Source organism: Ranitomeya imitator, chromosome 2 (genome assembly GCF_032444005.1).
Source record: "Ranitomeya imitator isolate aRanImi1 chromosome 2, aRanImi1.pri, whole genome shotgun sequence".
In the NCBI taxonomy this organism is placed as follows: Eukaryota; Metazoa; Chordata; class Amphibia; order Anura; family Dendrobatidae; genus Ranitomeya; species Ranitomeya imitator.
The window spans coordinates 821943728-821959288 of record NC_091283.1 but is presented as its reverse complement, the minus strand read 5'-3'; the positions used below and the strand labels follow the sequence as shown (position 1 = coordinate 821959288).

At 43.4% G+C, this 15561-nt stretch overlaps 1 protein-coding gene across 1 annotated transcript in view; it reads right to left on the bottom strand.

Moving 5' to 3' along the window:
• ADAM12 (ADAM metallopeptidase domain 12) overlaps window positions 1-15561 on the bottom strand; it is a 636998-nt gene that overhangs the window by 149494 nt on the left and 471943 nt on the right. Inside the window, exon 13 of the mRNA XM_069753950.1 lies at window positions 2294-2383. Coding sequence (XP_069610051.1) covers window positions 2294-2383 — 90 coding nt within the window. The remainder of the gene's footprint in view (window positions 1-2293; window positions 2384-15561) is intronic.

The following is a 15561-nucleotide window of genomic DNA, read 5'->3' as shown; positions in this document are numbered from 1 at the left end:
GATCAGTGGGTGCAGTGATCGGTGGAGCTCGGGGGCGCAGTGATCGGCGGAGCTTGTGGGGTGCAGTGATCGGGGGGGCGCAGTGATCGGCGGAGCTCGGGGGTGCAGTGATCAGCGGAGCTCGGGGGGCGCAGTGATCGGCGGAGCTCGGAGGTGCAGTGATCGGCGGAGCTCGGGGGGTGCAGTGATCGGCGGGGCTCTGACACAGACGGCCGCTGAATGATGACGTCATCCAGCGGCGCGTCTGTGTGAGAGGAAGCAGGAAGACAGATCGCTGGGCAGCGGAGCTGCAGCGATTTCTCCCTGCCTGCCACAGCCACTCTGCAGGGGCTCCCCTCCGCCTCTGCACACGTTGGGGGTCGGCGCTCTGCAGCTTCTCTGTGCCGGCTGTCAGCTTGACAGTCGGCGCAGAGAACAGCTGACTCCCAGTGCGGGGGGGCGGCAGAATGCAGCCGCCGGGGGAGACACTGCGGACCGCCACATTAGGCAGCTGACTGCGCCCCCCTGCCGGCTGCGCCCTGCCCCCCCAGATACGCCACTGCCCTAGATACGCCTCGGACTGTTGCCGTGCGGGAGGGATCTCCTGCACTGCAACATGGTGTCGGGTGTCTCTGACCTGCTGGGCCCCGTCGCAGTGGCGACTGCTGCGACCGCGGTAGTTACGCCACTATTCACAGTAATAGGAGCCACTTTATATTAGAGTCCGCCAGAGAAAAATAGATACAGTCCCTAGAGTAAAAGCCATTCTATATTAGAGTATGCCACAGAGAAAGAGAGACCACAAGAATGCGAGACAGTCTGTCTTAGATTCCAACACAATGAGAGAAGATTTGCCAGAGCAAGAGCCACTCTGTATTTGACTACACTGGAGAAAAAGACATGTACTTCCTAGAGAAGAAACCACTCTGTATTATAGTACACCACCGAAAAAGACATACTGTCCCTAGAGAAGGAGCCACTCTGTATTATAGAACACCGGAGAAAAAGATATACAGTCCCTAGAGAAGGAGCCACTTTATATTAGAGTACACCGGAGAAAAATACATACTGTCCCTAGAAAAGGAGCCACTCTGTATTAGAGTACACCAGAGAAAAATACATACAGTCCCTAGAGAAGGAGCCACTCTGTATTATAGTACAGCGGAGAAAAAGACATACAGCCCCTAGAGAAGGAGCCACTCTGTATTATAGTACACCAGAGAAAAAGACATACAGCCCCTAGAGAAGGAGCCACTCTGTATTATAGTACACCAGAGAAAAAGACATACAGCCCCTAGAGAAGGAGCCACTCTGTATTATAGTACACCAGAGAAAAAGACATACAGCCCCTAGAGAAGGAGCCACTCTGTATTATAGTACAGCGGAGAAAAAGACATACAGCCCCTAGAGAAGGAGCCACTCTGTATTAGAGTATTCCAGAGAAAAAGACATACAGCTCCTAGAGAAGGAGCCACTCTGTATTATAGTATACCAGAGAAAAAGACATACTGTCCCTAGAGAAGGAGCCACTCTGTATTATGTTACACCGGAGAAAAAGATATACAGTCCCTAGAGAAGGAACCACTCTTTATTAGAGTATACCAGAGAAAAAGACATACAGTCCCCAGAGAAGGAGCCACTCTGTATTAGAGTACATCATATAAAAAGGCATACAGTCCCAATAGAAGGAGCCATTCTGTATTAGAGCCTTGTCACAAAGAGAGAAAGAAAGAGAGATTCTGCCAGAGTAAAAGACGATATGTATTAGAGTTTATCATGAAGAAAAAGAGAGTCTACCAGAGTAAGAATCATTCTATTAGAGTACGTCATATAGAAAGAGTTCCCTAGAGAAGAAGCTACCATCTGTCAGGGTACTGAAAAGATAGAACAAGTCCACTAGAGATAGGCTACGTTCACATTAGCGTTGTGCGCCACTCTCTATTAAAGTATACCATAGTCCACTAGAATAGGAGCCACTGTGTATTACAGTCTTTTTCAGCCAGAAAGAATCGACTAGAGTAAGAGCCACTCTCAGTTAGAGTATGTCATATAGAAAGAGTCCCCTATATTGGAAGCCGCTATCTGTTAGAGTATGCAATAAAGGGTCCACTACAGTAGGAGTCACTCTTTAGAAAATACTCAAAGTTTTTACAAAGTTTTCCAACATTTTGAGTAAATTATATTTGGTCTTTCCAAAGTAGAATTTACCTATAAAAATACCCTTGTTTTGTCTACAGCGCACATTTTCATTGGATAAATCATACACTAAATTATAATAACATGCATTGACATATATGAATATGAAGAAAATCACCTTGCAGTCTTCACAGCAGAGTCCGTGAGCGCAGACGGCTCCGGGATAGAGCAGGCACGTGCTGGCATTACAGCAAGGGTTTGCACATTCCTGCAATGAAATTCAGAGAAATATCTTAGAATGGCGCGGACGTCAATGTTTCCTTCATGTCTGAAAATGAGATTAATGGATCCTCTAAATCCCGCTTGGGCACAGAACAGATTTTTCTACACTCACATTATGGTATTTCAAAAAGCTTCAAAGTGAAATGATGAAACACAAGACCAAGGTGGGTACATGGAGTTTCTAGCTAACATAAACTAATACCTAAAATATATAATCTTTATTAAATACAACATGACAAACAAACATTTCAAGGCACCAGGCCTGTACAAGCTTGTGATTGTGTGTTCCTATATAAACCAATCCCTATAAAGCCCTAAGGGACCCTAGTATACCCTTCCTACCAGCGGAGGATGGCACCCTAGCTTGAACGCAAATTGGCGCCCCCGCTCATCGACGGCTCACCCTAAGTGCACCCTATTGTTCACTACACGGGTGCAGAGTACAACCAGTAAAGAATAGGGTGCACTTAGGGTGAGCCGTCGGTGAGCGGGGGCGCCAATTTGCGTTCAAGCTAGGGTGCCAACCTCCGCTGGTAGGAAGGGTATACTAGGGTCCCTTAGGGCTTTATAGGGATTGGTTTATATAGGAACACACAATCACAAGCTTGTACAGGCCTGGTGCCTTGAAGTGTTTGTTTGTCCTGTTGTATTTAATAAAGATTATATATTTTAGGTATTAGTTTATGTTCGCTTCATTTGAATTCTACACCTGTACATCTGGTTTTTGATGGTACATGAAGTTTCTACAAATTGCAGGACGGTGCCGTTTATCGCAGGAAGACTCATGAATCCAGTTCATTATATACATGTAACATAACTGTAATATACTGTATCCGTGGAACACTACAAGCCCCAGCATGACCCAACCACAGGAAATGACTACAACGCATTTCATTATACTCTCTTCTAATACTTTAGTTTTATAATGTTTCTTTATACGGAAGGTCACTAAGGACAGGCAGGAAAACAGGAAAATATTGTATCCAACTGTCCTTAAAGGGGCGGTTCAGCCTTTATAAAAAAAAAAAGCCTCTGACCTTAAGCTTAATAACTCATAAAAATCACCCAGCCAAAAAAAGACGCTCTTCACCGTGTAATATAAAAAAGCTCCAATCCAAACGTTATCAATCCACACATAATGAATCACAAGGAAAAGATTTTGGCAAACACCAAACCTCGTTGGAATTATTAAAAATTTGTCCTTGATATTGAACCAACCCTGAATTATATCCGTAGCCCAAATACATGAATATGTGTTCCCAGATAGGAGCATTTATTAAGCAGCGTTACTACATGAGTTGCATATTATTATGGGGGCATATGGGTGACGCGCTGTTATGAAGGGGTCACTTATGGGGGATCTGTGGAGGATGTACTATTATGGAGAGATCTGTGGATCTCATACGGTTATGGGGATCTATGGATGACACACTGTTATGGGGGATCTGTGGATGACACGCTGTTATGGGGATCTGTGGATGACACGCTGTTATGGGGGATCTGTGGATGACTGCTATGGGGATCTATGGATGACACACTGTTATGGGGGATCTGTGGATGACACGCTGTTATGGGGGATCTGTGGATGACATGCTGTTATGGGGGATCTGTGGATGACACGCTGTTATGGGGGATCTGTGGATGACACGCTGTTATGGGGGATCTGTGGATGACACGCTGTTATGGGGGATCTGTGGATGACACGCTGTTATGGGGGATCTGTGGATGACACGCTGTTATGGGGGATCTGTGGATGACGCGCTGTTATGGGGGATCTGTGGATGACACGCTGTTATGGGGGATCTGTGGATGACTGTTATGGGGATCTATGGATGACACACTGTTATGGGGGATCTGTGGATGACACGCTGTTATGGGGGATCTGTGGATGACACGCTGTTATGGGGGATCTGTGGATGACTGTTATGGGGATCTGTGAATGACACGCTGTTATGGGGGATCTGTGGATGACACGCTGTTATGGGGGATCTGTGGATGACACGCTGTTATGGGGGATCTGTGGATGACACGCTGTTATGGGGGACCTGTGGATGACACGCTGTTATGGGGGATCTGTGGATGACACGCTGTTATGGGGGATCTGTGGATGACTGTTATGGGGATCTATGGATGACACACTGTTATGGGGGATCTGTGGATGACACGCTGTTATGGGGGATCTGTGGATGACACGCTGTTATGGGGGATCTGTGGATGACATGCTGTTATGGGGGATCTGTGGATGACACGCTGTTATGGGGGATCTGTGGATGACGCGCTGTTATGGGGGATCTGTGGATGACACGCTGTTGTGGGGGATCTGTGGATGACTGTTATGGGGATCTATGGATGACACACTGTTATGGGGGATCTGTGGATGACACGCTGTTATGGGGGATCTGTGGATGACACGCTGTTATGGGGGATCTGTGGATGACTGTTATGGGGATCTGTGGATGACACGCTGTTATGGGGGATCTGCGGATGACACGCTGTTATGGGGGATCTGTGGATGACTGTTATGGGGATCTGTGGATGATGCACTGTTATGAGGGATCTGTAGATGACGCATTGGTATGGAAGACCTGTAGATGACATTGTTATGGGGATCTGTGGATGACACGCTGTTATGGGGGATCTGTGGATGACTGTTATGGGGATCTGTGGATGATGCACTGTTATGAGGGATCTGTAGATGACGCATTGGTATGGAAGACCTGTAGATGACATTGTTATGGGGATCTGTGGATGACACACTGTTATGGGGGATCTGTGGATGACTGTTATGGGGATCTGTGGATGATGCACTGTTATGAGGGATCTGTAGATGACGCATTGGTATGGAAGACCTGTAGATGACATTGTTATGGGGATCTGTGGATGACACACTGTTATGGGGGATCTGTGGATGACACGCTGTTATGGGGGATCTGTGGATGACTGTTATGGGGATCTGTGGATGACTGTTATGGGGATCTGTGATTGACGCACTGTTATGAGGTATCTGTAGATGACGCATTGGTATGGGAGACCTGTAGATGACATTGTTATGGGGATCTGTGGTTGACACACTGTTATGGGGGATCTGATGACACACTGTTATGGACAATCTGTAGATGATGTACTGTTATGGGGATCTGTGGATGATGTACTGTTATGGGGATCAGTGGATAACACACTGTTATGGGGATCAATGGATGATGTACTGTTATGGGGGCTCTGTGGATGACGCATTGGTATGGAGGATCTGTAGATGACAGTGTTAAGGGGGATCAGTAGATGATGCACTGTTATGGGGGATCTGTGAATGATCCACTGTTATGGGGATAAATGGATGATGCATTGTTATGGGGATCAGTGGATGATACACTGGTATAGGGGATCTGTAGATGCCACTGTTATGGGGATCTGTGAATGACGCACTGTTATGGGGTCTGTGGATGACGCACTGGTATGGGGGATCTATAGATGACAGTGTTATGGAGGATGTGTGGATAACATACAGTTACGGGGATCTGTAGATGACAACACTGTTATGGGGGATCTATGGATGACACTTCTGAGGTATCTGTAGATAACATACTGTTACAGGGGAACTGTGAATGATGCTCTGTCATGGGGACATTGGGGGCTGACACAGTAATAAGAGAGTATCTGTAGCTAGAACCAGTTGTGGGTAATGGGGGAATCTGTGTAATAATATTGGGACACATTTGGCTAGCACATCTGTGATTTGCACATGCAGCAATGGTGACAACTTTGGCTTTAATGGGGACATCTGTGGCAAGTATTTATAGGGCATGGGAGGCTTGTACGGTGAGAGGCTCATCAGTTTGCTCTCTGGAATATTGTGGCCATAAATATGGAAATTCCCAAAGGGGCTACTCGGTTTTTTATTAGTTAATAAATCCCTTTTGTTATACACCAAAATCAAATATTCGTAACACAATAATCTCGCTTCGCCCGCACTAAAGGATAAAAAACAAATCTTTAGTAGAGGACAAAACATCTCCCCACTATCTAGAATATTTATCATTTTTACTTTTTGTCCTAAAAAATAAAAATCCTCCTGGAACCAGAATTAGTGAAAGCTGTAATCATATGAATCACAACTGAATACGTCATAATTCATTTAGGTGGCTTTATCTAATACAGCTGGATGACATACATAATGCAACTTATGAGAATTTGAAAAATATTTAATTTAGCGAAAGAAAAATAAAATATTTGAGGCTTTATTAATATTTAATAGCAGAGATTAAGAAACCATTTCTAGTAGTCCAGGAAGACTGCCACCAGCATAATAATAGCAGAACGCAGAGTATAAAAGTCACCGCTTCTGACAGAACTAATAAAATAACCTCGGATAACAGTATTTTCAGCAGAAATTCACTGACCGAAACTGCTGAAAGGAATAAGAGACAGGAAAAGGCATGTACCATGCAAAATGGGAAAAGACATAACTACAGACTCTCAATGGCATTTATTAGGTGAGGACTGGGTGGCTAAAATCATATTTTTCGTGGATGTTATTGGAAGTCCAATTTGGGGATAATCAGTAGTCTTCAAAAATGTCAGCACTGGCGATGAGCGAACCTGCTCGGATAAGGTGTTATCTGAGCATGCTCGGGTGCTAACTGAGTGTCTTCGGCGGCTCAAAAAATATGTTCGAGTCCCGGCGGCTGCATGTCTTGTGGCTGTTCATCAGCTGCAACACATGCAGGGATTGCCGGGTTATTAGTCCCATATTCACCCAGTCCCTTGTCCAGGCTGAGACCCATTAAATTACCCTGTCACAGATCACCTCACTTGTAGCTAAAAAATTGCCACAACACATGGATTTTCTACATGTGATACCTTCAGCTACAGAGATATCTATGGAAGAGGCTGATTAGATCCTATGATCATCAAAACGATCCAAGGTTGACCACTATCAAAATTATTTTTGAAAAAACAAACAAGTAAACAACAAAAACAGATATAGGAACCAATACCCCTTTAAGACCTTCTTCACAAGTCCATTTTTTATGCCTGTATGCAGTCCATTATTTAAGGACTGCAAATACGGACACATGCACAATCATTGTATACTGCTGCCTATGACTCCTGGGCTTGAGGTCAGCAAATATAAAACAGCTGACATCAACCCCACAACTATTACCCCACTTGCCACTGCACCAGGGCAAGTGAGAAGAGCAGAGGCTTCAGAGTCAGAGTGGAGGCTAGGAGCTAATTGATGATCCATTTCTGGGGCTGATGTACTTAGTCTGGAAGGGGGCCAATATCCATGGTCCCTTCCTAGGCTATTAATGTCAGCACGCAGCTGTCTGTTTAACCTTTGCTGGTTAGTAAATAAAGGGGGGACCCTACGTCATTATTTTGGGGGGTTCTCCTTATAATAACTAATAGAGGCTAAGCAAACAGCTGTGAGCTGATATTACTAGCCTGGGAACCTTTATGGCTATTGGCTCCTTCCCAGAATATTAACATCGGCCCCCAGCTGTTGACCTTCCCTCAGCTGGATATGAAAATTAAGGCGGAACCAGTGTCATTTTATTTTTTTGGGTACAGAAAAATAAGCATGCAAAGCACTGATTAGAAGTCACACTGACATATTTTTTTCTATCTATCATGTTCCTCATCGCTATCTATCTCTGTCTTTGAACATCTTTAATACATAAAACTCTTTCATTTCTATGCTACATTTCATTCCTTACATGTCACACTGACTGCACACGGATAGCACACAAACTTCACATGGAAGTCACATACGTACACAGGGATGGCACATGGACATGGACCACGGTTCTCATCAGTCCTGGTTTTTCCAGTACAGGAATCACCAGAATGTGTGAAGGGGGCCTAAGATAGAGTAGAATCTTTTTCCCTCTTAAAGTACAGATACAGCCTACTAGGCAATGCAACATGTTGGTTTGGAAAAATGTACCTGCTTGGTCTTGATGTTATCAAAATCTTACCATGAAACATGTGACTTCTGTATAGAGGCGTAATATAGCTATCTTAATGCAGACTTATGATCCTTGCAGATAGAAAAGCTACATGGGTCCTACATGGCAGCACATGAAGTCCCTATGAGTCTGTATTGCAAAACCATAGACAATCTGCTTGCCCCCTTATGGAGCCTGCATATTTTTCTTTGAAGCATTCTTGACAAATTTGATGATGGGGCATGTCATGTATAAAACACAAGGAATGCAAATGTGCAAGGTAAATTCATAGAATTTATCTTATGGTTACAAACAATGGAAATGTAACAATGGGCAGCACGGTGGTTCCAAACAATGGGTAGCACGGTGGTTCCAAACAATGGGTAGCACGGTGGTTCCAAACAATGTAGGTAGCACAATGGTTCCAAACAATGGGTAGCACAGTGGTTCCAAACAATGGGTAGCACGGTGGTTCCAAACAATGTAGGTAGCACAATGGTTCCAAACAATGGGTAGCACAGTAGTTCCAAACAATGGGTAGCACGGTGGTTCCAAACAATGGGTAGCACGGTGGTTCCAAACAATGTAGGTAGCACAATGGTTCCAAACAATGGGTAGCACAGTGGTTCCAAACAATGGGTAGCACGGTGGTTCCAAACAATGTAGGTAGCACAATGGTTCCAAACAATGGGTAACACGGTGGTTCCAAACAATGGATAGCTTGGTTGGTCCAAATAATGGGTAGCATTGAGGTTCAAAACAATGGGTAACACGGTGGTTCCAAACAATGAGTAGCATGGTGGTTCCAAACAATGGGTAGCACGGTGGTTCCAAACAATGGGTAACTCGGTGGTTCCAAACAATGGGTAGCAAGGTGGTTCCAAACAATGGGCAGCATGGTGGTTCCAAACAATATAGGTAGCACAATGGTTCCAAACAATGGGTAGCACGGTGGTTCCAAACAATGGGTAGCACGGTGATTCCAAACAATGGGTAGCATGGCGGTTCCAAACAATGGGTAGCACGGTGGTTCCAAACAATGGGTAGCATGGTGGTTCCAAACAATGGGTAGCACGGAGGTTCAAAACAATGGGTAACACAGTGGTTCCAAACAATGAGTAGCATGGTGGTTCCAAACAATGAGTAACATGGTGGTTCCAAACAATGGGTAGCCGGTGGTTCCAAACAATGGGTAATTCGGTGGTTCCAAACAATGGGTAGCAAGGTGTTTCCAAACAATGTAGGTAGCACAATGGTTCCAAGCAATGGGTAGCATGGTGATTCCAAACAATAGGTAACACGGTGGTTCCAAACAATGGGTAGCACGAAGGTTCAAAACAATGGGTAACACGGTGGTTCCAAACAATGAGTAGCATGTGCAAACGCTGCGTTTTTTTGACGCATGCATTTTTGCATGTGGTGAAAAAAACGCGGTGTTTTGACGCGTTTACATGCGTTTTTTCATGCGTTTGCGTTTTTTAAACGCATGCTGAGAAATGTGTGACAGCTGCCAATCATCAAAATAAAGTAAAAATCCCAGTATAAACAGAAATAGTTAGGGTTAGGATTAGGGGTAGGGTTAGGGGTAGGGATCATAACCCTAACCCTAAAGGGATCCTAACCCTAGCCCTACCCCTAACCCTAAGCCTAAAGGGATCCTAACCCTAACCCTAACCCTAAAGGGATTAGGGTTAGGGGTAGGGTTAGGATCCCTTTATGGTTAGGGTTAGGATCCCTTTAGGGTTAGGATCCCTTTATCACCTTTATGGTGGGGGGTGGCATATCAGTGTGTTTTCTGTTTTTTTTTAAATAATAATAATAATAATTTTTATTTATATAGCGCCAACATATTCCGCAGCGCTTTTCAAATTATAGAGGGGACTTGTACAGACAATAGACATTACAGCATAACAGAAATACAGTTCAAAACAGATACCAGGAGGAATGAGGACCCTGCTCGCAAGCTTACAGACTATGAGGAAAAGGGGAGACACGAGAGGTTTTTAACGCAAACGCATGTGCTTAAAAACGCATGCGTTTACATAGACATCAATAGGTTTTTTTGCGGCAAAAAAACCCCGCAAAAATTACTACATGTTGCATTTCTGCAACACAACGCATGCAGAGAAAAATGCATGCGTTGCAAAAACGCGTCAAAACGCATGCAAAAAACACATGCGTTTTTAAAGTTAAATATAGGGAAAAAAAACGCATGCTTTTTTTGTGTTTTTTACCGCAAAAAAAAAAACGCAAATGTGAAACCAGCCTAACATGGTGGTTCCAAACAATGGGTAACTCGGTGGTTCCAAACAATGGGTAGCAAGGTGGTTCCAAACAATGAGTAGCACGGTGGTTCCAAACAATGGGTAGCACGGTGATTCCAAACAATGGGTAACTTGGTGGTTCCAAACAATGGGTAGCAAGGTGGTTCCAAACAATGTAAGTAGCTCAATGGTTCCAAGCAATGGGTAGCATGGTGATTCCAAACAATGGGTAACACAATGATTCCAAACAATAGGTAGCACAGTGGTCCCAAACAATGGGTAGCACGGTGGTTCCAATGGGTAGCACAGTGGGGCAGTGTTTAGCACTGTTGCTTTACAGCCCTGGGGTTCTGGGTTCAAATCCCACCAAAGACAACATCTGCACGGAGTTTGCGTGGGTTTCCTATGGGTTTTCTGGTTTCCTTCCACACTCCTAAGACATACTGATAGGGAATCTAGATTGTGAGCCCTGATGGGGACAGTGATGATAATGTCTGTAAAGCACTGAGTAATTAATGGTGTTGGATAAGTAAGTAAAAATAAATAAAGATCCATATCCTAAGAGAACAAATACCCTAAGATCAAACCAGAGAATAGAGGAGATCAATAAATAAATAATTTTTGGAGAAAATTTTTTTAAGTAGTTTCTCTATACATGGCTCTCTTATAAATAACTGCAGCCCCCACTGAATGACATCTTGACAATTTCTTGGAGAATAAAGTAGATTCCTTCTTTTAATTAAAATGATAAAATTGAAATAGATTTTTTTGCATTTGCAGAAACTTTTTCTATCCAGTGCCCTTTTTTCTATATTTTCTGCTGTTTTTAATAGATTTTGAGCACAGTTTGGCAGCACATTGTTTACTTTGTAAAACCCCGTTCTTAGAAAATAAAAAAAACTAAAAAAAAACTCCCCCCCCCCAAGAATCTGTGAGATGTAATCAATAAAAGTGGCAGCGCAGGCAGAGCCGACACAGGCGGAGGAGATGAATTTCCTTGTAGCGGCGGTTCGTAACGCTGGGCCTCACACTGTTAGGCAACGATGTAACATAAAGATATCCTACTTTGTCATGTTAAATCACCCCTTTTCAGATGCAATGTCGGAACAAAAAAAAAGGAAAAAAAAACTCTTGATTTTTTTTTCTATTCTTCTGCTCTGCATTTCGCACACTATTGAAACAGAAGAACTCTATGCAATCAGAAATAATTCATCCAATTGGAGATATGATTAATTTTCGGAAACGATGGCGCATTTTAGAGGCGAGGGATGATCCCGTGCATGTAAATGATGAGGGTTCAGTGCATGTTGGCCTAAGTGAAATACATTTTAAACATTCGCATGCAGAGAAGAACGATTGCTCGTAACTCATGAGCACGGCGGGTGCGGTACACATCGGCAGGAGCAGTAAAACCTAATGGACATGGACTATAGATTTAAGGCAGTGCATAGAAGCATTGACATTCCGGACATGTGGCTCACTTAACTCCAGATTACCCATCAAGTCAATTGACACTCCACTTTACAAAAACAGAATCGGACCACGATTTCAATTTTTTCAATTTAATATAAACTGCGGGAATAATTCAGTGAATATTAAATAAAAGATGCTTAACCCCTGTAGAGCCAGGTCCTTTTAGGTCTCTAAGACAGCACAAATTTAGCTTTTTCAATTTGCATAATTTTTTATTTTCAAATATTTTGCACTGTCATAACTATGTTAGGTCTACCGTTTTGGGATATGTGTACTTTAATATTTAAGTTTTAGGAATTTGAACCATTTAGGACCCGCACCATTATATTTTGGACAGATATAGGTCCATAATATGATTAGATGAGTACCGCCAGTGTAGATGTCACATGGGGGGGCAGAAAGTATAGTGCTCGTCCCTGCACATATTGTCCTGGCTTGATGAACATGTGACCCCCAGTGATTGGCTGCTGCAGTCACATGTCTGTTCGGCCGGAAAAAGTAGTATGGATTCCAGCAGCATTTAAAGAGAAGCGTCACGGGATGATTTTACTTTATTGTATTATTTTTAGGGGATTTTTAAAAAAAATAAATAAATAGAAGGATGAGTATGCAATCCCTTTAAGAACGAAGACATTGGGGAGATAGGGATGTGTATTTTATAAATATTCTAAAATGATTGTTGAATACAAACTGATTCATGTTTTTCTGTTCTACTCGGTGCCAGGATTTCCATCATCAGGACACACTTTTAACATCTGTTGGTGATTAAACCCTTATTATTCTTTATTAGCGAGTTCAAGAGAAAGAAAAGTAGCGCACACCTCGGTCCAGACGAAAAACTTTTACTTTAATAGGACATCTTACAAAGGAAGGCGGGCGGGAGGAGACGTGTTGGGGGAAGAAGGACTACAGCTGTTTCGCGCAGCAAGCGCTTCTACAGGTCCATTAGGACCTGTAGAAGCGCTTGCTGCGCGAAACAGCTGTAGTCCTTCTTCCCCCATCAGGTCTCCTCCCGCCCGCCTTCCTTTGTAAGATGTCCTATTAAAGTAAAAGTTTTTCGTCTGGACCGAGGTGTGCGCTACTTTTCTTTCTCTTGAACTCGCAACTATGGTTTTCTTTGGATGTAGCACCCTCACAGAGCCGACCACATGAGAGGACAGAGTCTCAGCTTTTTGGATCATTTATACACACGAGGGGTAAGTGCACTACAGCGGTGCTGTATTTTCTTCTTTTTTCTATCCCTTGTGCTTATTCTTTATTAGACTCGTTATTTTTGCAATGCTTTGCAGTAAATAAGATTATCCGACAGGAGAAGGCACCTCAGTGTGAGACGCTGCTCCCATGTTGCCAGTCTGCAGAATCCTGGCATTATGTCAAAAAAAAAAAAAAAAAAGTGTATCCTTAAAGCATCTTTCAAGGATCTCCCATGTAAAGACTCATTGTAAGGCTTCATTCACACATCAGTATTTTCGATCAGTATTTCATCAGTATTTGTATATCAAAATCAGGAGTGTCTCCAAAGCAAAAAAAAACAGGTGTCAATCTTTCACTTATAGTTTTTTCTGGAAGTTCCACTTCTGGTTTTGACATAGAAATACTGATGAAAAACACTGACCAAATAATGTGAAGAAGCCCTAATCTGTTGACTTGGAGAAGTTTCTTGATCAATTTCTTTTTCTCTCCGGTGTATAATATATTAATCATAATTGCCATCTTTGAATAATGGTGTACTGCAGGCCTGAACAACATACAGCCCTCCAAAGGATGTAGTGTGGCCTGCGGAGCTGTCCTTTAGATGCCGCTCCCTTCTTCCTATATTTAAGTGTATTTGCATTTTTCAGAACACTGAGGTACCGCGACTGGGGCAGAAAAAATGCTCATCAGGCCCTACCCCGATGTGCAGCGTTGTGATGAGGTCATCACGTTGCTGACGTCATCAGACGGCTGCCGCTGCCGGGGCCACACAGGCAGAGGAGACGTCGGGCATTGGTAAGCACTCCAAGGAGGAGCCGAAGAATAAATGTCATGTTATTTTAGATGAGGGGTCGAGGAAGGGAAAGGTTGTGTTACTATGAGGGCATATAAATATGACAATTTGGGACATTATGGGGCAATTTGGGACATTATGGGGCAATGAGGGGGGATTGTGAAAGGGGGCATAGCATAGCAAGGGATAGTGGGGTGGGGGTTACTTGGAAAGAGGCAGTCTGGGGGAGATATGGAAAGTGGCAGTGAGTGTGGGGACATTATGGAGAGGGGATTGTGTGGGGGATATTATGAGGGGGAGAAAATTAGAGGGGCAGTGTGGAAGTATTTTGGAAGAGGGCAGTGTGTGGAGGTATTTTATAGAAGGACAGTGTGAGAGAGCATGTATTGATGGTGATTCTGAGGCTGCATTCATGTACTGATGGTGGTTCTGGCACTGTATTCATGTACCGACGGTGCAGTATGTCTTTGGAATGTGGAAGAAAACTGGAGAACACGGAGGAATCCCACGTAAACACTCGAAGAACATACAAACTCCAGATGTTGTCCTAAGTATGAATCCAGGACCTCAGCACTGCAAGGCTGCAGTGAATCATAGAATATTAGAGTTGGAAGGGACCTCAAGAGTCATTGTGTCCAATTGTGTCATTGTGTCATTGGTCGCTAAACTATCTCAGACAGATGTCTGTCAAGCCTCTGTTTGAAGACTTCCATTGAAGGAGAACTCACCCCCTCTCTTGGAAGCCTGTTCCACTAATTGATTACCCTCACTGTCAAAAAGTTTTTTCTACCATCTAATCTGCATCTTCTCCCTTTCAATTTCATTCCATTGCTTCTCGTGTTTCTATATTGCAAATGAGAATAAGGATGATCTCTCTACACTGTCCCTTCAGATATTTGTAGACAGCTATTAAGTCTCCTCTTATCCTTCTTTTTTGCAAGCTAAACATTCCCAGATCCTTTCATTGTTCCTCGTAAGACATACGTCACAGTCTGCTCACCATCCTGGTAGCTCTTCTCTGAACTTGCTCCAGTTTTTCAATGTCTTTTTTAAAATGTGGTGCCCAGAACTGGACACAGTATTCCAGATGAGGCCTGACCAAGGAGGAGTAGGTGGGATAATTACTTCATGTGATCTAGACTCTATGCTTCTCTTAATACATCCTAAAACTGTGTTTGCCTTTTTTGCTGCTGCATCACACTGTTGACTCAAGCGCAGTCTGTGATCTATAAGCATACCCAAGTCTTCTTCACACGTGCTGTTACTTGGTTCTATAGCTCCCATTTTGTAGATGAAATTTTAATTTTTCTTGCCCAGATGTAGAATCTTGCATTTCTCCCTGTTAAATACCATTCTATTAGTCGCTGCTCACTGTTCAAACTTATCTAGATTCTTCTGAATCCTTTCTCTATCTTCTCCAATGTTAGCTATCCCTCCTAGCTTTGCATCGTCTGCAAATTTCAGTTCCCTTTATCTAAATCATTTCTAAAAA